Genomic DNA, 21,580 nt, shown 5'->3' on the forward strand with positions numbered 1-21,580 from the left:
TGGACTTCTTTCTAGTCCTTTTTAAAATCTTATTGCCATCTCATCTTGCTGCATTCAGTTTATATCCCTCCAAACCTTTCCTCTCCATGTAACCATCTAAATGACCTTTAAACATTATATTTGTTCCTGCCACCTCCTCTGGCAGCTCATTCCATACACCCACCAAACTCTGAAAAAGGTGCCCCTCCAATCCCTTTTAAATCTTTCTCCTCTCCACATTGTTATTTTTTTGTGTTCCTGGGATATGCAGATCAGCAGGTCATGCCAGCACTCCTAATTTTTCCAAATTACCCCTGTACTGGAGAAGGGAATTGGTAAGCAACTTACATTGGTGGGTCAAGAATCACGTGTAAGCTAAATAAGGCAAGGATCACAGATTTCCTTCCCTGAAAAGCCAGAGTCAACCAGGATTGTCACAACTCCCAGAATGGAACTCCCAAGCTTTTGTGAAAACTCACCTTATCAAAGGCCAACGCTGTGAACAATATACAGGAAGCATGAATGAAGGGCACTGCATGAAGATGTCACTCCAACAAATTTGGAGGCAACACATCATGTGGTACAACTGATTATTTCAGCGAGCCACGCTCAATGCTGACTTGCACTACTCTGTGCGGGGTTTGCTCTTTCTTCCTGCAAGTGCATGAGTTTCCTCTCGCAGCAAAAGGACATGCAGGTTGGAGGGTTCTTTGGCAATTGTAAATTACCTCAAGATAGATGGAAGGGGAAGTCAGGAGAGTTAATAGGCATGAGTGAAAGAACAGATAATTGGGAAAATAATTGGGAATGCATTGAGAGTTGATGCAAGTTCAAAGCATCAAATAGTCTTCTGTTACATACCAACAACCCTTTTAATTATGTTTGGGACTGAAGGGCTTTTGTTACCACTAACACAGGAACAACAATGGAAGATTCACCAGACAATGGCAAATTCAAAATAATAGTTTTTATTAAACTACTAATAACATTTCTTACTTAACTCTAAATAACCCCACTATGCGCAAATGTAAGAGAGAGAGTGTGTGTGTGTGTGTGTGTGTGTGTGTGTGTGTGTGTGTGTGTGTGTGTGTGTGTGTGTGTGTGTGTGTGAATTCAATCTTAAAAAGGTCAGCATCACTTTAGTCTTGCTTGAAGGGCTTAAGTTCTCAGTTCAGAAATAATTATAAAGCACTTTTAAAACATACATCTTCAGGCCTCTTTTACTCACAAATGTTTTCCACAAGAAGAATCTCCCCTCTTCTTAAAGGCAGCGAACGTGACTATTTTCTTCCACAATGACGTCACAAATCCGGAGGAGGGTTAAGCAAATGTGGTCATCTTCCATGATGAAGTCACAAAATAATCAAAGGTAAAATGAAGTGGCCAAACACAAAATAGACCCAATAGAATTCGGTCCTCTTTTCCAAAGAGACAGCAAAGTGGTCTTCATTAATTCAATAGCCACTGATTCTGCGTTCCTCTTCTTCTAGGCATAACACATAACAAACAGCACCAATTCTGGTTACTGTAACTCAACCCTGTCTTTCACAGGGTTTAAACCCCAGTATGTCACAGGGTTTTGACTTCTGTGAACTCCAAGCTGAACTGTTCCAAAACTGAAAACAAAATGTCTGAATTCAGTAATATATTTCTCCAAATCATATGATCGTTACATCATCACCGAGGTGAGTCCCAATCCTTGGAAACCACATAACCATCAGTTTTATTTCTACCAAATTTCTGTTCCTTTTTCAAAACCACATCCATAACAACCTCTGACCTAATCTCTGTTCAAGAGGCTTCATTCATTGTGGCTTTGATTAAAAATATGTAGCTTCCTTAGCAGTTCTTGAATAATTAAGACCCACTTGAAATTCATTAGCTTTATCTGTCCAAGACAGGTAGACTCCAAGAATGAACACTCTTCTCAGAAAACAATGGTTCTCTATAAATGTGCTGTGACCTGTATGTGACCCTGTACCAATCCACAGCTAACTTACTAAGAATACTGATACAATATTTTAACTCTATAATTTACTTTATTAAGATTTTTATAAAACAAATATAGTTTAACATTAAAGATCAACATAAATCTGTTACACTTCTATATCACAAGGATATTCAATTGAGAAAAAGCTACAAATAGGTAGTTCATCAGTTTAGCAAGATGGTGAGCTAGCTCTGGAACTCTCTTGGAAAGATTTCAGTCTCCAACCTCTGCTTCACACATTCCCTGAAAAATGTCTTTTGTGTCAGAACAAGTGACACCTCTTGCTATAGTATCCACCTGCTGTAGTACAGTAATTAGTCTCTGATAATGTTTATACATTGCTACTTTTTAACCTGTGATGCAATACACAGATATCTGGTTCAGCAGGTAGATGCAAAGAATAAAGACATTGACTAAGAGTCAGAAGTAATTATACTTGCATTGTATATTCAATCCTTTGGTTCAATAGAAGGATTGAATCCAATCCTTCAATTTGATTCTGAAACCTACTCACATGAAGATATTCAGAATGAATCCAGAAGTGCATCTTTTTCAAAAATTTAACCAAGTATCTCAAAATCTAGATTGCCACTTCCAAAGGATTTTCTACATGTGTTATCATATCTCAAAATATTTTCAAAAAATCTAAGATTTGCAAGTATTTTTAGTCAAAGATGTGGTTATAAAGATTAGAAATCAAATTCACATAATAATAATAATAAATGTATTTTTATTTCTGTGTGGAAGATGAGGAAGAGTATCTTCCAAGGGTCCTAAACTTCAGAAGATACTTGGTTAAGTTTTGAAAAAGATGAATTTATGGATTCATTCTGAATAACTTGATGTGACTAGGTTTCAGAATCAAATTGCAGGATTGTGTTCAATCTCTAGAGAACTTTAGAGGTGGAATTATTTAATGGGTTCAAGGTAGAGATTGACAGACATTAGGCCCTCTCATGCAGTGAAAATGCCCGACTGTAAAGGCAGAGATTCTCCAACCTTACATCAGGAGACTTACCTCTATGAATGCGCCGTGGCCAGCTCCAAAGCACTGAAAGCAATATCTTGCTGCCTGGCATGAATTTACAGCCACTGCAAGTGGCTGGCTAGGGGCGGCCTGATGACGTCACGATGGCACCATCAGCCAGCGACCCATTTCCCCTCTCTCTCCCACCCATTCACTCCTCTCCCTCTATGATCGCCTCAGGGCACAGGCGGCTGGCAGGAGCTGTCAGGCTGGGGCGGCCGACAGGAGTCATCAGGTCAGGAGTGGTTGGCGGGAGCCATCAGGGCAGGGGCCAATGTGGGCTGTAACAGCCCCACCAGCTGCTCCAGCATCTCACGGGCCGCTCATCAGCAGCTCAAAAGATGGCAGAGCAATGGCAGTCTTCCTGACCCATAATCCCCCATGCAGCTGGAACTTTTGTGAAACACAGAGCTGTTCCAGTTGCGTGGGGGATTATAGGTTGGGAAGGTGGCCATTGCTCTGTCGCGTATTTATGACAGATGGCACTACGGCACCAGTTGCCCCACCTCCAGCTCAGCAGGAGGCAGTTCCATGAAAGTTTGTTTTCCATCCGCACTTAGAGCCGGCCTCCACAAAAAGACCGATGGAAACATGAGGCACATGGGGGAAAGGGCAGGAGTGGATCAATTGAAGAATGTCTGGAGAGTCACAGGGAAAATGTGCAGATTCCACATATACAACTTGCAAGGTCACAACACAACCAGGATTCCTGGACCTGCGAGGAGTAAGCATTAACAGTTGTGCCACAATGTCGCCTCACCACCCCCCTCCCCACCCCACCTCATTCAATTCCAATCACTCTGTCTGATCCAAGACCCAAGTTGCGCCCATTACTTTAGTGAAAATGTGGAACAAGTCCTGTTTCAGTCTTATTCATGTCTTTTTTTAAATATTTTTTATTAATTTTGATTTTAAAGCAGAAAAAAAAACCATAAAAGTACAAAACAAAATTCTGGAATGTTAAGTTTAAATAACAGATTCAATCATTTAAAAAGAAGATATAGAAATTCAGGTCTTCTAACTTGACTCTTTCTGCCACTTTGCCAAATGTACTGGAGATCCTCCTGAACACACAAAATTCAAAAATAATGTTGCCTTTGCTATGAATTTCCTTCCTGCTCTCATTTTCACATGATCTTTATCTGACACATTTCTTCCCTAACATTACTTTCTCAGATAAGAGACCAACATTTATTGTGCTCTTCCTGGAAGGACTCCATTTTATTCTACCCAATTATTTGTCTCCATTCTCTGATGACTTGATTTTCCAAATCAGTGTCCTTAAGCTGCCTTGCGTTTTCCATAACAATGTCTTCCCCACCGTCACAGTGGACAGGGTTCTCAATCACAGCCTCTTTCCTGAAATGGATGCTGTTGAGAACCCTATCAATTGTGATGAGCTCTGCTCTCGTTCTCTCTCCTCCCAACAGAACAAAGCTCCATTGTCATTTTTTTTCAATTTACTAGCTTCCACATTCAGTAGATGAGCCTTCAGAATTTTTGCCATCCTCAACAGGTTTCCACCATTAGACATATTTACCCCTCAATCCCCTTCTAGCATTCTGATGAGTGCTCTCTCATCACTAACCATTCCCCTGAACATGGTACTTACACATGCAACTGTGGGAGATGCAAAAACTTGCACTTTTACTTTGTGTTCTATCATCCAGGGACACAAATAACCCTTCTAGGTAAAGCAAAAATTAACTTGCACTTTTTTTTAACGTTTTAAAATATTTTTATTGATTTGGTAGCCATCAGGTCAGGAGTGGTCAGCAGGATTGATTTAGTATATTGTCTACATATTAATTACATAACTTTTATATAATGCAATACTGAATATGAATGATGAGTGATTTATACATTGTCTTGTGCACAATGCTCAAATAAAGTAGAAATTCCCTTATGAAAACTTCACCTCATATTACAACATATTCATTGTTGGTTATCTAATTGGACTAATCTCTTCTACTACCTATAAAGGAAAATAGAAAAAAAACATTCTAATCCTATCCCTCGCACTAAACATGCTCATCAATGAATAATATGTAAAGAAGAGTCTCGGCTCCTGGATATCCCACAGGAAACCCCCAGAGCATCCCCTCCTATGTATTCAAATTATGATAATAGTAAATAAATGCCCACCATATCTTGTCAAATTCAATCATAATCTAATGTTTAATCTATTTTTTTCCCAAACTCAAGCATGACATCATGTCCTGTATCCACTGTGTGAAATATAAAGTGTTCACAATCACTACTCTGGAGACAAAGTCTTGGAGAACAGGTTCAGCTTTATTTCGAGTCTGCAGAGTCAGGTGCCCCTGGTCTGGAGACACACCAGAGGTTCAGAATCATCACTCTTTTGTACGTCCCGCAACCAACATCACCCCACCTTCATTTACCTTCTTCCAATCAGAATCCCAATACATTACAACATTCTCCTTCTCCCTTCCATCAATCCAGGTATCACTCAGTTCCTCCCTCTTCATGCATTGCATGTTATGTTAATTAGTTCATTCCCTCCTTTGGGGTGTCTAAGTTAATATTCATGTCTCTATTAAGCAAGCGCAGTACTAGCTATAAACTACATTAGGTCACTGTACCAGCCTGAACCAGATCCTGATAAGAAGGGGCCCACTAGCCAGTACTGTCTACACTCAAGCTTTTATCTACATACTTTGCATTCCATTACTTTTCACAGAATGGTGCGAGTTTTATCACTTTCACCATTTTTCACAATTGCATAAGAGTTGGTGCTAATCTAGCTTTCCATTTCATCAAAATTACTTGTCTGGCTATCAATGAAGGAAAAGTTATTATTCTTTTTTGAATCATGTTCATGGAAATATTCTCCTCTTGAGAATAACCAAGCAAAGCAATAAAAGGGCACATTTCCAATTTAATCCTAAGTATCTTGGATAAAGTTTGGAAGTATTATTCCCAAAACATATGAATGAGAGAGGCCTCAAAGATTTTACATTTATCACATAGTGGATCAACATCAGAATAAAAACAAGATAGAATACATACGTCCAATGTTAAATTAGGTACCACTTTAAATTGTAATAAACAATGTCGTGCACAGAATGAAGCATTATTAATCAGATCAAGTATGGTATCCTAATCTTCATCTGGAATTTATATTGCTTGCTCTTCTTCCAACTTAATATACTTCATCCATGGCTCACAATGTGTTCTCCTCTGTGTTGGAAAATCTAAAGGCAAATTGGATAACAACTGCAGAACTCATCTGTTTCAACTGCAAAGGACAACCTAGAGCTTCCAGTCCCTGTTTAAATCTTTCTCCTCTCACCATGAACTGAGCATTGCTCTTATTTGTTCCTGGGATGTGTGGGCCCCTCCCATTCCCATGCCTCATCAGTAATGATAGTTTATAGAGAATGCCACTGAGGTAGATGACCTGACTCAAAGTACCTGCATCAGCAACAAATTTGAAAGCATCAGCAGGGAAGGTAGTGAAAACTCATCTACAACAAAGTCCCAAGTACAATAAATACATGCATATTTTCATGTGCAGAATGATACCACTGGCTTTGAATCTAAACAACATTGTTCAATTTTATAGTACCCTGCATGCCAAACCCTGTGGAGAGATACTTTGATTTGACATTAACCCAGCCCAATGATTGAATAATGGGGATAGACAAAGAGAGGTGGAAAAATGCAACAGAATTAATGGAAATAACATGAATTTACTCAAGTTAGGTAAAGAATGGATAAAAATCACTCATCAGAACCATAGAATTGTAGATGTGCCACCTTTCACAAGATGAAGCAACAATTAAAAAAAAACTTCCCTCAAAACTATTTTCTAAATTACAGAAACTGGGAACAGGCAATAGAATGGAAATTACAACCCATCAACCAGTCATCCAAAAATCCAAACTATTTCTAAAAAGCAGGAACCTGATTCATTAAAAATGAAGGAACAAAAATGAAACAGGATTGGAAAGAGTTTGTATTGATTCCTCACTAAAGCCATTTAAATTGGCCTTGAAACCTAATTATTGAAAATATATTTGAAATTGATCATTAAAAAATTGTATTTCCTGTGAAAAAAACAGCCCAGAAATTTATTTTGTACTCTTTAGAGACCTTGAAAGAATGCAGCATGCTGCGTTAATGCCATTTTCAAAAATGGTTTTCGAATTTTGATCTGTCAGTTTAATAGGTTAAAAACCAATAACTGCAAATGGTTGGAATCTGCAATTAAAATAGAAATGCTAAAAATATTTAGCAGGAAACAACACATTGCAATCTTTCAAATATATAATTCTCTAGCTTCACTTGACATTAAAACTTAAAAAACAATATGGCAGAACTATTGTAAATGCAGCGCTGCCATGGATCCAGGGAGAATGGTGAGCAGCTACACAGGATTCTAATGCCCAGCCCTACTGCCAATGGTTCCGTACAGGCTTTAAATGGCCTGTTAAAGGAGCTGACAGTGTTTTATTTTAAAATCCAGCAACAGCGGGGTCTTGGCCCAAGGTGGCAGCACCTGTACTGGCAGTGGCCTCAAGGGGTTGCAGACTCTGAGGACCCAGAGGTCTGGTGCAGGACCCAGAAAATGGGGAGAATACCCTTCATTTGAGAGGAGAAGCAGAGGAAGATATTTATTACTTTTAGTAGAATTAAGGAAAAGTTTAAGGTATTGAAAAATACTCCATTTTGTTATTATCAAATTAAGAGATTTTTGATGTGAAGGTTTTGGTCAAGATTTTGGGCAGAAACAGAGGTAGCGCTATGTTATGTATAGGAAATATGAAGACATTTATTTCAAGAATGTATAAATTATTACAAAAAAAACCTCAGAGTGAAATCAAACATAGATGGGAAGTAGATTTAAATAACAGATAGATGAATACAAATGGACTGAGATATGCAGAGAAAGTATGAAAAGTATAATAAATGCGAGATATAGGCTCGTTCAGCATAATTTTATTCATCAGTTATATATGATGAACCATACTTATTTGGATTTATGTTTTAGCTGTGGACGAGAAGTTGGTACATTTCTGCATTCAACTTTGCATTGTTTCATAGTTAAACCTTTTTAGCTTGAAATAGGTAATTTATTAGAACAAATAAAGGGGGTAAAATTCCCACAGGATCCAATGCTATTTTTACTGGGAGATATTAGAGGGGTTAAACCCAAATTAAAATTGAATATGTATCAAGTGAAATTTGGTCATATTGCTTTGGCAATAGCTATAACTTGGAAGTTAGATATTGATTTGGGAATGGATAGATGGCATATAGAAGTTAGGAGGTGTATTCCACTTGAGAAATTTACTTTTACCATACACTTTGTAAAATAAGGTGCCCATATATACAAAATGTTGGTATTAATATTTAAATGAATTTCAAAAATTCCCTTTTTCTTATAGTCTCCATAAAATATTGAAAAGTGCAATATTCCTGTTGTGGTTCTCTTGTCCTGTTCTTTTTTCTTTAATCTTTTCTTGCGTTTGTAAGAGCTAGAGGGAGCAGGATGGGAGGCGGGGGGAGGGGTAATAGGGGAGCTTCTATTTTTATTTTCTTTCTTATTATATATATATAAATAATGTAAAAAATATACAATACATATAATAAAAAATACATTATATATAATAAATAAATATAATATATAGATAATAATATATAATATATATATATGTATGAATACACACACACACACACACACACACACACACACGTATTGGGATTGAATTTGAAATATTGTGAATGTTTATTTTGTGGTTTTAAATTTAAATAAAGTATTTTTTTTTAATTAGAGAAGCAGAGGAAGCGATTATTAAGTGACAGTGACCTCAGCAGCGAACCAGTGAGGGGTCTGGAGGCTGAAGAGCACACGACTTGTGGCAAGGAACTCATGCAGGCTACAGGTGACTTACATCAGGCTGTGGACTGCTGGAGACTAGCTGAAGGGGTACCATGTACCCGAACTAGAATTTGAGAGGGTAAAGAGGGTTGGAAGTGCTCCCGAATGGCCTTAGGTGCTAAAGGCCTCCTGATCGTGTCAGAGGTTTGGATCTGGAGTTCAGGTTGCCAATCACTTGGGCTGAAGTCTGTGTGATTGCAGAGGTGACAGGAGTGCTGGAGGAGAATCTACAGACAGTGACTGTGAAGGTACTCTCTCTGACTTATGGCAGACAAAATGCAATTTCATGCAACATTACATCTGTTTTATTGCACGACAATAAAAGAATCTTGAAAAAAAATTGCTAATTTCTGTCTGTAACCATTTTGACTTGATTATTTCTTTCCTTACTCTAATTAACAGACTATGGCCTGTTGAACATGTCCTATAGTCTCACCTTTAATAATACATTACATAGAAGCAGTGTGTGCTAACAATTGCCCCCATTAACCCACTTGGATTCACATTATCACAGGTATTCCCTTCATTCTATCAATCCGACTCCCACCTTCTTTCTCATTTTTTCTCTTGAGCCACTCATGTTTCTCCCTTTCCCCAATTCAGATAAAACATCCTCGTCCTGAAATATTAACTATTTTTCATTCTACAAATCCTTGTTACAGCATTTTCTGTTTTGGTTTTTTAAAAAAAAAGGACATGTAAAACCAGTGAAATATAGGTCAGTACTCCTGTTTAAATGAAAATGCTGGAAATGCCTAGCAGATAAAGCAATGCCTGTTGACAAAGAGAAAGGGTGATTTAATGTTACAAAGAGGAAATCTTCCATGCCAAAGGATCAGCGAGATAAGTCTTGGTATATTGTCAGATGCCCTGTTAGGAAGCTGCCTGCCAAGGACACTTCTGCAGGGTGCATTTCTTTTTCCAGGAATGTTAAATCTACTTCCCATCTATGTCCTGATTTATAAACCCCATTCATTCCAAGCTTTCTTTTGTAATAATTTATATATTCTTGAAACAAATTTCTTTATATTTCCTATACATTACAATAACTCTACCTCTGTTTCTACCCAAATTCTTAACCAAAACTTTCACATAAAAAAACTCTTAATTTGATAATAACAAAATTGAGCATTTTCCAAAATAAAACAGCAAACAATGGAGTTTGAATGCAATTGTAAATAACACATTTCAGCAGAAGCTCTTGGGAAAAGAATCACTCTGAGCAAGCAACAACTCTCATTTTTCAGACTCAAGGGATTAATGATCATGCTGGAAGGGTAAAAATTAAGCTCACATTAGTAGATAGGTTTCAAGTTGGAACAGTGGTTCCAGAGCCACAAAAATCCCAATGGCAAGTCACAGGTCACATTTCTCACAAGGAAGTGCGTAACCTACATTTGCCCTCCAGCACTTTAGCGTAAACCCTTTTCCACTATATGACATTTCTTACCCACCATTTGCTAAGGAAAAATAGACAGGATAAATTAAGGAAACTCTTAGCAAATGACAGTTTATAATTTAGAGTAAGTATTTTCTCACCCTATTACCTTTTGTAACAATTACATTCAAAGTAAAAATGAGCAGACAACTGAAGTCGTGACATTCTTAACTTCTGTAAAATTCGTAATGAATATTGTCAGAGAGGTGAACAAGGAAATGGTCACAAATGCAAGACCCCATATGCAGAATATTTCCAGAGATTGCAAACAAGAAATAGGAAAATTTTTAAAAGATTTTTTTAAAATTATATTGCTTATATCACAATACAGATCCGTAAATTACCATGGAAAATAAAGCTATGACTACAGCCTTACAAGAAATACAACATATCACCAGCACTGCTTCATGTTATTGCACGAAGTATTGACGTCGCACTATCACAGAAATTCAGTACATGGATACATATTAAATTCATATTTATAAATGGATCAAAATTTAGTTTAAAAAGTTGAAAAGCTGCTTAAACCTACCAACGGTGAAGACATTTGCCACGAGCACACCCTGGCAATTATCAGAATGAAACACCATTACCGAACAAAGTTCAATAGGCGTCTTTAAAACAATTCCTGTGTTTTTTTTCAGCACGGGCTAGCAGCTGTGCAATTACATTCTTGTACAAGCTGAGGCAAAGTTGACTTCATTCTTTGCTTGCCTTGACAACTCACCTGTGGCACATCCAACAAGCCACATAGAAATGAGATCTGAGTGCAATCACTTTTAGAGAACACACAGTCGATGATCGCACAGAATACAAAGAATTTCTGTAGACAGAAGGCGATAAATACTGGCTCCCATTCCCAAGGTGTCATATCTAGTATATTAACTCGGTTTTTTTTCAACCCATAAATACCTGAATTCATAGCATGTTACCAGACAGTCACAGGCACACAGAACCACAAGTTGTAATTGTTTCCTTTGAAGTGAAACAATAATTTATCAAATGCAAAACTTGAATAATCGAACTGAAAGGGAACTGGCACAGATTTTTTTTTAAATGGAAGATCTTGTCCTATTTATTATTTGAAGAACAGTTCAGATTAACTGTGGAATGTCCTATTTTGTGGTTTCTCATTCCCTTTACTCTCAAGAGTTGTGTTAAAGTTCTGCACAAAAAGATGTGTAAATTTCAGAACAGTGGCGGTAGTTCTTGTGTGTATTAATATTATCGGATATGGGGGATTTAAAAATCACCAAGGTTTAAAATTGTATTAAAAATTATTCAGAAAGTGAAAGTTCAACAAACTTACAACTGTCATCAACCGGAATTGACTCGAAAGCAAAAAGCTTAAAAAAATGAATTAGACAAAATACATTAGAGCAAAACACAACAAATATTGCAAAGGATGGAAGGGGTAAAAAAAGGATTCCAAATATCATATTATAATCAAGAAAGAATATGAAAAGGACCATACAACCAAAATTAAAGCTTGATTTACCTGACAGTAAAGAAAGGAGCAGCTATTGCATTAGTTGTGTGTGCTGCAGTGAAGTGCGGAAATCTCACAGCCCCTGAAGTAGTTACTGAGTGGAGCAACGTTCTGCTCAGGAGTTAAACATATCAAACTGCATAAGGTGACAGTAAAAGAAAATTGCAAATGACTGTACAGTAGAGAAACTGGAAATATGGTCCAAGTACAAATTAAATGAAAAACTAAAATCAGCATTAAATTTAAGGGAAAAGTTTCTGACGTTATCAGAAAGAGCAAAGAGCGGCTGAGCGTCATTCCCAAGTTCTCTTGGGACTCAAAAGATGACAAAATAATTGATAAAAGAAGGAAAAATTGAATATAATGGGATCGTGCCAAGATAACCTCTCCCTCACCACAACATTGGAGATATCAGAGACTTCAGGAGAGAGGGGAGAGATTATACCCCTGTCAACATCAATCGCACTGAAGTGTAGAGATTCAAATGCAGCAAATTCTTGGGAGTAAATATTTCCAATGACCTGCTCAAACCACATTCATGCAACAGTCAAGAAAGTACACCAACAACTTTGCTCTCTTGAAAATTTGAAGAAGTTCAGAATGTCCCTCCTTATACAATGCCCCCTCCCACCTTTTCCCCTTACCATCCATCAGCAACTTCTACTGATTCACCATCTAAAACACACATGTCAAACTCAGGCCCGCGGGCCAAATTTGGCCCGTGATATAATTATATTTGGCCCGCAAGATCATATCAAATATGTATTAGAGCTGGCCCGCTGGCTGCCACGCCAGTATAGCACATGCACAGCTAATACTACAAATCCCAGAATGCTTTGCAAGTGTGTTGGCGCCGGCCCGTCAGCCCGCTAATCGCCCCTGCCTCCTCTCTTTACTTTCGTTAGCATCTGCGACCTGTCGCCCAACTCACATGTAATAAACCCCTTACGATAAATGGCCAAACGAAAGACAGAAAACAGGGCCTTTCAAGACAGGTGGGAGGCAAACTCTGACCCCAGAGTTTGATGAACTTGCATCTAAGAAGAGATGCCAAGTATCTGGTTTCGACCCAGGTGCATCAGAGTAAATCACAGTGTAGCAAGCTAAGCTTGGATTCATATTTTCTTTGGTTAACTTTGGACTGTTCATAGTTGAAAGATTGGATTTTCATTGAAGCAAGTTGTTATTTTTTTGACTTGTTGGCTTGTGAAAAAAACACATTTAAAAGGAGCTTAAAGGCTATAGAGAAATATTATTTATTGAATATTTTATTTCTCATTTGTTAATGCTTCTTCTGGAAAGAGTTTCACCAAAACTATTATTAAACATTTATTTTAATAAGAAAAAGTTTAACATTACATAAGTTGAAAGAAGAGAAAACATGCAGATGTTGTTGAAAATTTTCAATAAATATTTACTTTGGCCCACGACTTAGTCCAAGTTTTTAATTTTGGCCCTCTGTGAATTTGAGTTTGACACCCCTGATCTAAAACATACTTTCTGAATGCATCAGACTGTGGTATGGGAGTTGCTCTGCTCAACACTGGAAGAAGCTACAAAAGGTGATGAATATAGCTCAGAACATCACTCAACCTTTCCTTCTGCCCCTCGAACTCATTTCCTAAGAAAGCAGCAAGCACAATGAAGGACCGATCACACCCTAGACACACAATTCTCTCTCCTCCCATTGGGAAAAAGGCTCAAGTGTGGTATTATATACCAACAGGCTCCTAGACAGGTTTCTCTCCACAGACATGAAGTCCTGAATGCACCCCAGAATAATGTTCTCATGCAGTTATTGCTTTCATTTGCAGTCATTTTCTCTATTAAAACTTGGTAATTGTGCTCTTACCCTTCTTCTTTATATAGCTGTATGCATGTTGGGAATTGACTTGTGTGTAGACTGCTCATGGGAGAACCATTGTCACTCTACCACTAATAATGTGACAAATTAACTTGAAGCTTAAACTGAACTGGCAATATCAAAGAAGAACTTCCACAGCTGTAAAATGGGAAACATTAGTGAGGGCAAATGTTTATTCATCATGGATGGAAATAGAATTTATAGGGAATAACAGAGAAGCCAACACAAAACTTCTGAGATGCTGATTTGGAAGAGTAGGAGCCAAATGACATCAGTCATATGCAAAAGTGGTGGGGGGGGGGGGGGCGTGGGGAAGAAAGAGAGAGAGAAAGAAAGAAATTAGGGCACAGTTAGAAAAAATGTTAATGTACTAGAACTTCCAAAAGTTAATCATCCCATGCTAAAATGCAGAGAATCGTCCATGAGGTTATTACTAATGACTGCCCATGACCTACAAGTGTACAATGCTGCACAGGCTTGTGCAGCTTTACAAAGGTGATTGAATACATTATTAATTGAAGATTGAAGTATTAGCAATTTCTTCAAAACCTGCAGATTCCTAATTCAATGTAAATCCTAATGATTTGTCGCATTCATCCAATATTTAAGTGATGTTACCGTCTCCAAATTTACAAAATGACATTCCATTTTTCTCTCTCTGTACTATAACAGGTTCACATCATAAATAAGCCCACTATCAATTTTTAAATTGTCTATTCTTTGTTTGTTCTGTTAATTCTGGGAATCAAAGCAATTAATTGTCTGAAAGTTGGCTGCAAATGTTTTACTCAAGTTCCACAAAAGAGTAATTGCGAGACAGACCAATTTCAGCTATTTTTCCAATTAAAAAAGATTATGATTCCCAACCAGACATAATATACCAAATATACATTTCCATAAGAAAACTCAAAGTAAAATTACAAGGATTGAACATTTATAACCAAAACCTCTCTTTGTACATGTCCATGTCTTTATACATGTTCAAAATAACATGTCAAAGCAGAGAATTTAAACCATCAGTTATCACTGATAATAGGGTGGCTGAGAAGATCCAATTATTTAGTGAGTCTTCTTTGGCTTGGCTTCGCGGACGAAGATTTATGGAGGGGGTACCTCAAGCTTATTAACCAGTCAGACCAATAATCACCTATTTACTTAAACTGCCAAGAAATAGCTCAGTTTTGCAATAAATTATCTATACCTTTTGATTTCAGCTGGAGTATTTTGAAGCCCTCATTACGTTTAGGTATTTGGTTACGTGCATCAACAGATGTAGCCTGCAGGGCTACAGGCAACAGGCTGCGCAGTGGTTAGTTCTTTTCCAACCAAGCACAGACATGATGGGATAAACATCTTCCATTTCGGTTGTAAACTTTCTATCATTCCATGACAATTTGTTGGATTTAACATCGAGTCAACAAATATGCTGAATTCCTTTAAATTTCTTGTTATTTTGTATCAATTGAATAAGGGTCATAAATGACAATTATTTTACATTAGGATATAGGAAAAACGAATGAAGTGATTCTGTAATGCTCAACAACTCTATCGTTATAATATAATTATCACCTCAGTACACTACTCTATGCATGCAAAACAAACTACTGGTGGTAGGAGACTCAAGATTAGTAAAAGGTGGGCTTCCTCAAAAAAAAGGAACATCTTAACTTGTCTCTGCTTCAAATTCTCACTTTGTCATGGAATCTTAGACTACCCTCCACGTCCCTTGTAACCAAGTCGTAAGCCGTTAAAACATTTCAGTTTAAAGTGGCCAATTTAAGAATGCATCCAAAAAGAATTCTGATTTCATAAAGTAATCAATGACAAGAAACCATAATAACCCACAACAGTAAATCACAAAATTGTGTAGACACCGTGGTCGAAGCAAAAACACAAAATCTTGGATAAGCTCAGCGGTCAAACAATGTCCTATATGTAGCAAAGGTAAAGATATATAATTGACATTTCAGGCTAGATTTGAAGAAGGGCTCTAGCCCAAAACACCTGCAACTTGACCTTTGCTACATAAAGGTCATTTTTTGACCCACTGAGCTTCTCCAGCATTTTGTGTATTGCCCACAGCATGCAAACTATCCTCTTCAATCCAATAAACCTACTTTCTCAACAATAAAGATCTACCAAAGCCTCTTCTTAAAATTGCTGTCATGCTCCCATCAAATAGTAGCCACCATTTGACTACATGATAAATTTGTAGAACATGCCTTGGAACATCTTCCAAGATTCATGCACCTTGTATTTTACAGGCTTGATTCCTCATTGATCATGAATATTTTACATCCACATCATCTAATACTATGAAGAGCGTGCACAAATCATTCGTCAGAATTTCTCCTTGAAGTCACTAAACACGAGTCCTCGACAGGCTACTTTCTGGTAGAGGCTACTTTCTCCCTTCATTAGAGAATCTATTAAAATATAAAATCACCATTGAGTGCCAGAAAATGTTCTTCCCATTGATCCTTTGGTGCTGTTGAACAGAGATTGAACAGCATTAAATTCTGTCATGTGCAGAAACAAGGGATTTAATTGCATATATAGCCTTCATCAACATAAAAGACAACTACTCAACATCGAGTACTTCTGAAATCTAATCATTAGCAGGTTATTTTAGACAAGCTGCAAACATCAAACTTGTGGCAGATGATGTTTATGCTCATACACCATCATGTTGAAATATTAGGAATACTGAGACCACATCTGACGTTGTCAGCCAAAGAGTAGAAGCTTTTATTGATGCGCTGACAGGCTCTACTCTTCTCTGGCTGGTCTTGTTATTCCCAACACTTCAACATGTTAAAAAAATTGTCACGCAATCACATTGAGATGTTGGCTGAAGGGTTAAACATTGTCAAGGGCACAAGGAAGAAGCACAGTCAAAATAAAGTCAGAGATTATGGAGGAAACCCTGTCTCAGACATTGAGGGACAATTGCTTTTAGGATATATGACCCCATGACCCTCCATATACCGGGTCTGATGGGCAGTCAAGTGGCTGGTTCTTTTGATTGTCTCAGCCTTTGTTTGCAAATGAAGGTTTAAACTTGAAGAATTCTCCACATTGCCAGGCTGTTCTTAGACCACATAAACCATGACAGAAAGTCAGGCTGACTCAAGTTTAAGGTCTCATTTGAAAACCTACACTTTTGACAACAGGGTAAAGGAAGCGCCAGTGCACACCAGTGGAATAATACTTTTGCAGGAAAAGTCTAGAATGACAACCCAATATTCTCCTGTTGGTCACCATGAGAAACTTATCAGTATTTTACCACCCTTAACTAGATACTTGATATTTTCAGTCAGGCTTGTGTGACAAGTCCAAAGGATCCCAAAACCCAGCAGCAATAGACATTCACCAGGACAAGTGGCTTTCAAAACAAAAGTTAATTTTAATCAACTTCAAACATGAAAATAGAATCAAACGTTAACTTAACTCTATTCTTATACTATACTCTATACGAACCCAAATTACCCCCTTCTAATTCTAAGTGCACGTGTATGTAATGTGTGTGTAAATTCAAGAAAAGTTCTTTGGTTCACAGTTCAATCTCACTTCTCCTTCTTCAAAGTTCTCTGGTTGCAGGCAATCACCATACTGTGCACAGAATTTAACATATATAAAGTTCACCAGGCTTTGTGCTTGAAAGGTAAATGGTTACTGCTCAGGAAGGTTCTTGTAGGGTTTGCAGAGAGAGAGAGATTTGTTGTTCCAGGATTTCCACAACTGAGGTACCACCACTCGTCACTTCAAGGTCTCGTTGATGAAACTTGCCCCATCAGGGTCTTCTAGATGGTAACCTCTTTCTTCAAGCTACCAGAGTTCCATTCCTTTCTCTATTTCAAGAGAAACATCAGGCAGATAGCACTTCCAGCCATCTACTGCTCTGGAACTTGCTTTCATCAGTTTCAAACAGTTTTCCCTGGATTGCACTTTTCAGTAACTTGTCAGTCTCCCACACACTGACTGACTGAGAGAGCTTGTCCTCTATCTCTCTCTCCAACTGAAACTCCAAAGAGAGCATGTGACTCATGACTTGCAAAACCCCCACCTTCTCCAGCAAACAACAGGAGTTCTTTCTTCCACTCTATCTGTTGTTAACTTAGGTAAACAATCCAGAATTGACCTTTCTGTAAGCACTTTGCAGAAAGGGTACTGATAGACAACATGACTCCAGCAAGACAATGGTCAAGCATTATGACGTCAATTCAATTAACACCTACTTGTGAAAGATGCTTACAGTCTCCAGAGATCTTGCAATGTGAATTCTTCAGTTTTTCAAATAAGATGTTTTAAAATGTGTGTATGTATGTGACCTATTCTAAATCTTATAAATTCTCCCCAAATAATAATATTGGTACATTTGAAAAATACAAATGCCACACGTGAGAAGTTAGATTTTATTAAAAAATTAACAGCTTTACAAAAATCAAAATGTACTTATTAATATATCAATCTGCCATTATTCACCCCTTTATTTTGTTCCATTTGTCCTTCCTCACTTGCTAACTTCAATATCCTATGCTCATTTTAAGATATATTTGTGTACAAGTAGTCCTCAACTTACGACCTATGTGAGTTACGTCCACCCGCACATTCGACCAAAATACATATGCCGAGATTCTTCAAGAAAGGTTCATTTGTTAATATATTTTTTAAATTTCTATAATACCTCGTTAAGTCATGCCTGTATTCCTCTGGTTAGATCAATGGTTCTCAACCTTTTTCTTTCCACTCACATACCACTTTAAGTAATCCCTTTGCCATCGGTGTTGGTGGTTAGTAACATCTTTGATCACAAGTTCTCTAAAGCAGCACTATTTGCCACCTATTCCAGTTGTAAATAGTTATATGGTTATGTTCCATTTGCAACTCTTCTCACAATAGAGTAACCAAAAACTACTCACTGACCTGACAGCATCAAGAATTGGCTGAGGAGAGACAGATTCTAGCACAGTGGTTCTCAACATTTTTTTTTCCCTCCCACATACCACCCGAAGCAATCCCTTATTAATCACAGAGCACCTATGGCACAGGGAATACTTAAAGTAGTATCTGAGTGGAAAAAATAAGGTTGAAAACCACTGGGTTGGATGAATGACCTAATCATAAACTTGGTCTGCTCCTTGGATTCTGAAGTCTTGAGGCAGGCCATGTGCTGTGCACCACAAGTTCATGAGTTGGAGCCTCCTCCTAACTGGGTTATTCACAAGAAAACCCCATTTCCCCAAGTAATCAATATGGGAACATTAGCCCAACAAATTGTATGATCCTGCAGAGCAGCCTGTGTGGATGGGCCAAACAGCTGCAAACAGATGTAACTGATGTGGACAAGGTTGACTGACTCACTCCAAAGACGGAAGGTTGTGTTCCACATGCCTCGACTACGTGCTCTAAACTTAAAAGATGGCAAGGCAACTCGAGAGTAAGCACGAGTGCCTCGAAGCTCCAGGATTCATCTGTCCTTGGGTGCTGTCTCTGTGAAATTCATTCATGTAGATGGTGGCAATGAGAGGAAAAGGATGCAGCAGGTGAAGAGCCTGTTTCTGCACTGTACAACTCCATGAACATACACCCATATCTTTGACAATGGTGTGTTCTATTTCAGACCAAGAACATTTTGAAAGCTTGGGGGGGGAGAAAGAGGGAGAGCAGATAATCACAAAGCCAGAGTGGTGAAAACCAAAATTACTTACTTTCCCTCTCGATTATTGCCAAGCTTTCAACCAATCCCACAATTTATGGTTGGAAGTTGAAACATTTCAATGGCTGGAACACTTCAAAGAGTCACTAAATATTTGCAAACTCCACCACCACCCCTGGCAGAGCACCCTGCAATCTAACATTTTGATGCATTAAAAAAAGTCAGATCAATCTTGGTTCTTTTGCAAATCACCTTTATTCTATGCCCCTCAATTTTTGACCCCTCTGCCAATGGGAACAGCACCACCATCTCTTCTGTCACTTCATCATTTTAAATCTCCCTCAAACTCTTCTATTAAAGGAGAACAATCTCAGTTTCTTCAATCTGTCCATGTGACTAAAACTCTATCCCACCTGTGCTTTCCATGAAGCCTTCAAAGAATTGCTACAGTGTGGCTTCCAGAACTGGACACAATACACACTTTGTGGCCAAATGGTGTTTGGCATCATGCCTTACTTTATCCTATGTACAAAGCCCAAGACCAGATTTGTATTTTTTTTCTCATTTTCTCCACAAGTCCACTACATACAACATCACCCAACTACCATTAAAAATGATCTTGAAGTGGCTACTTTGGTAGAGCTACTAAAGCAATAAACACACACACACACCAAGTTAGTCAACATAATATGGTTTTATTTAGACTTTACGGGATTATTTTATATACCTCATGTCCCGGGCTCCACGAGATGGGGTGGGACATCATTATGAGTTTGCTGCCGATCCATGGGACTGGCAGGTTTAAATTAAGCCCTGTGAGCATCCTGCCCCTTTACTTGGCATGCAGCACCGCGCACGTGGTCCATTAAATGGATGAGTACCCAGCTGTCTTATGGCTCTGCACGACCGCCGAAGAACCGCACAGGCGACAGTTCACAATAGCGTATTGTGTGCCCGCTCGGCCCAGTACACGGTCGCTACAATCTTTCAATTTATGGACAGTTGATCTCAGCTCTCCCCACACATGGAAAAGACCCCTTACCTTGCTCAGATTCCCCAAGCTTCTGCATAATATTTTACTTCCCCTCTACCTCTCATTATAACCACCATGTAAGTGAATGGCTCTGACCCACGATAGAAAAAACAAAAGGCCAGGCTTTCCAGATTCAATGTGATTATTGTCACATGCAAGTACAATATACAAAATTCTTACTTGCTGCAGACAGATATGCAAGATGCACTATCTATAATAATAGTAGCTATATTTACTGAAAGTAACAGAAAATTATTATTATAAATATTGCATTTTTTTTTTTAAATTGTTTGAATGACATCAATTGCCCTGAGAAGAATTAGGACCAACTATGATGTTACCAGAATGCAGTGAAATGGAGATTCTAATTTGAAGGGGGACCACAAAGAAATTCACATCCTTTATGTATTCTTTACTTCAATCAGGTACTCCTAAACAGGAGTTATATAAATCAAAACAAAGATGGGAATCAGACTTGAATATTAGTATTGATGATAAGACCTGGTCAAATTTATGTATTGGTCAAACAATCATGATAATTAATGTAAGATATAGTGTAACAGATTGTTACATTTTATATTGTATTTAGGTAGGTTTTAAAATGAGATAAATTATGGCAGTTTTTTTTAGTGTAGGTCACATACAAACACTTCAAAACAGACCTCATTTAAAATGCCAGAGCTCTGCTCAAGCCAGACAGTCCAGGCTCCGGTCGTTGCCTTTGCAAAAACTTAGAAGGATGCCTATAAGGACTTCACAAGTAGGTGTTAATTAGACATGCTGTGGAGTAATGGGTTACTGTTTTGGAAAACATCGGATGAACAAATTCAGAAGATTGAATCTGGTGCCACAGTCTAAGTGCAGTTGGCTGTTCTAAAAGGGTCATGTGGTTTTCTCTGACACAGAGAGAAAGCGAGAGCAAATAAGAGTGAGAGAATGAGAGCGAGAGAGAATGAGAGAATTCAGTTCTACAGTTCAACAGCAGCAGCTGGGACTGGAAAGATGTTATCATCTGGAAAACCCTGATGGGGCAAGTTTCTTCTGCAAGACACTGACGTGGCTGATTGGAAGGAATCAGTGTGTGTCCAGCAAACAACAGATCTCTCTCTAAAAGCCAACAAGAACCTTCCTGAGCAGTAACCATTTACCTTTCTAACACCAAAGCCTGGTGAACTTCATAAATGTTAAATTCT

The 21,580-nt window shown here is 38.1% G+C and overlaps 1 protein-coding gene across 3 annotated transcripts in view; it reads right to left on the reverse strand.

The window, feature by feature from the left end:
- Positions 1-21,580, reverse strand: part of cd2ap (CD2-associated protein) — a 187,673-nt gene that overhangs the window by 95,129 nt on the left and 70,964 nt on the right. Inside the window, exon 1 of one of the 3 annotated variants that reach the window (XM_069886761.1) lies at positions 10,875-10,961. The exons of the other annotated variants lie outside the window; for them this stretch is intronic. Coding sequence (XP_069742862.1) covers positions 10,875-10,889 — 15 coding nt within the window. The 5' untranslated portion in view covers positions 10,890-10,961. Of the gene's footprint in view, positions 1-10,874; positions 10,962-21,580 lie in introns of those variants that run through there. 3 annotated transcript variants of the gene reach the window in all.

Source organism: Narcine bancroftii, chromosome 6 (assembly GCF_036971445.1).
Source record: "Narcine bancroftii isolate sNarBan1 chromosome 6, sNarBan1.hap1, whole genome shotgun sequence".
Taxonomy (NCBI): Eukaryota; Metazoa; Chordata; class Chondrichthyes; order Torpediniformes; family Narcinidae; genus Narcine; species Narcine bancroftii.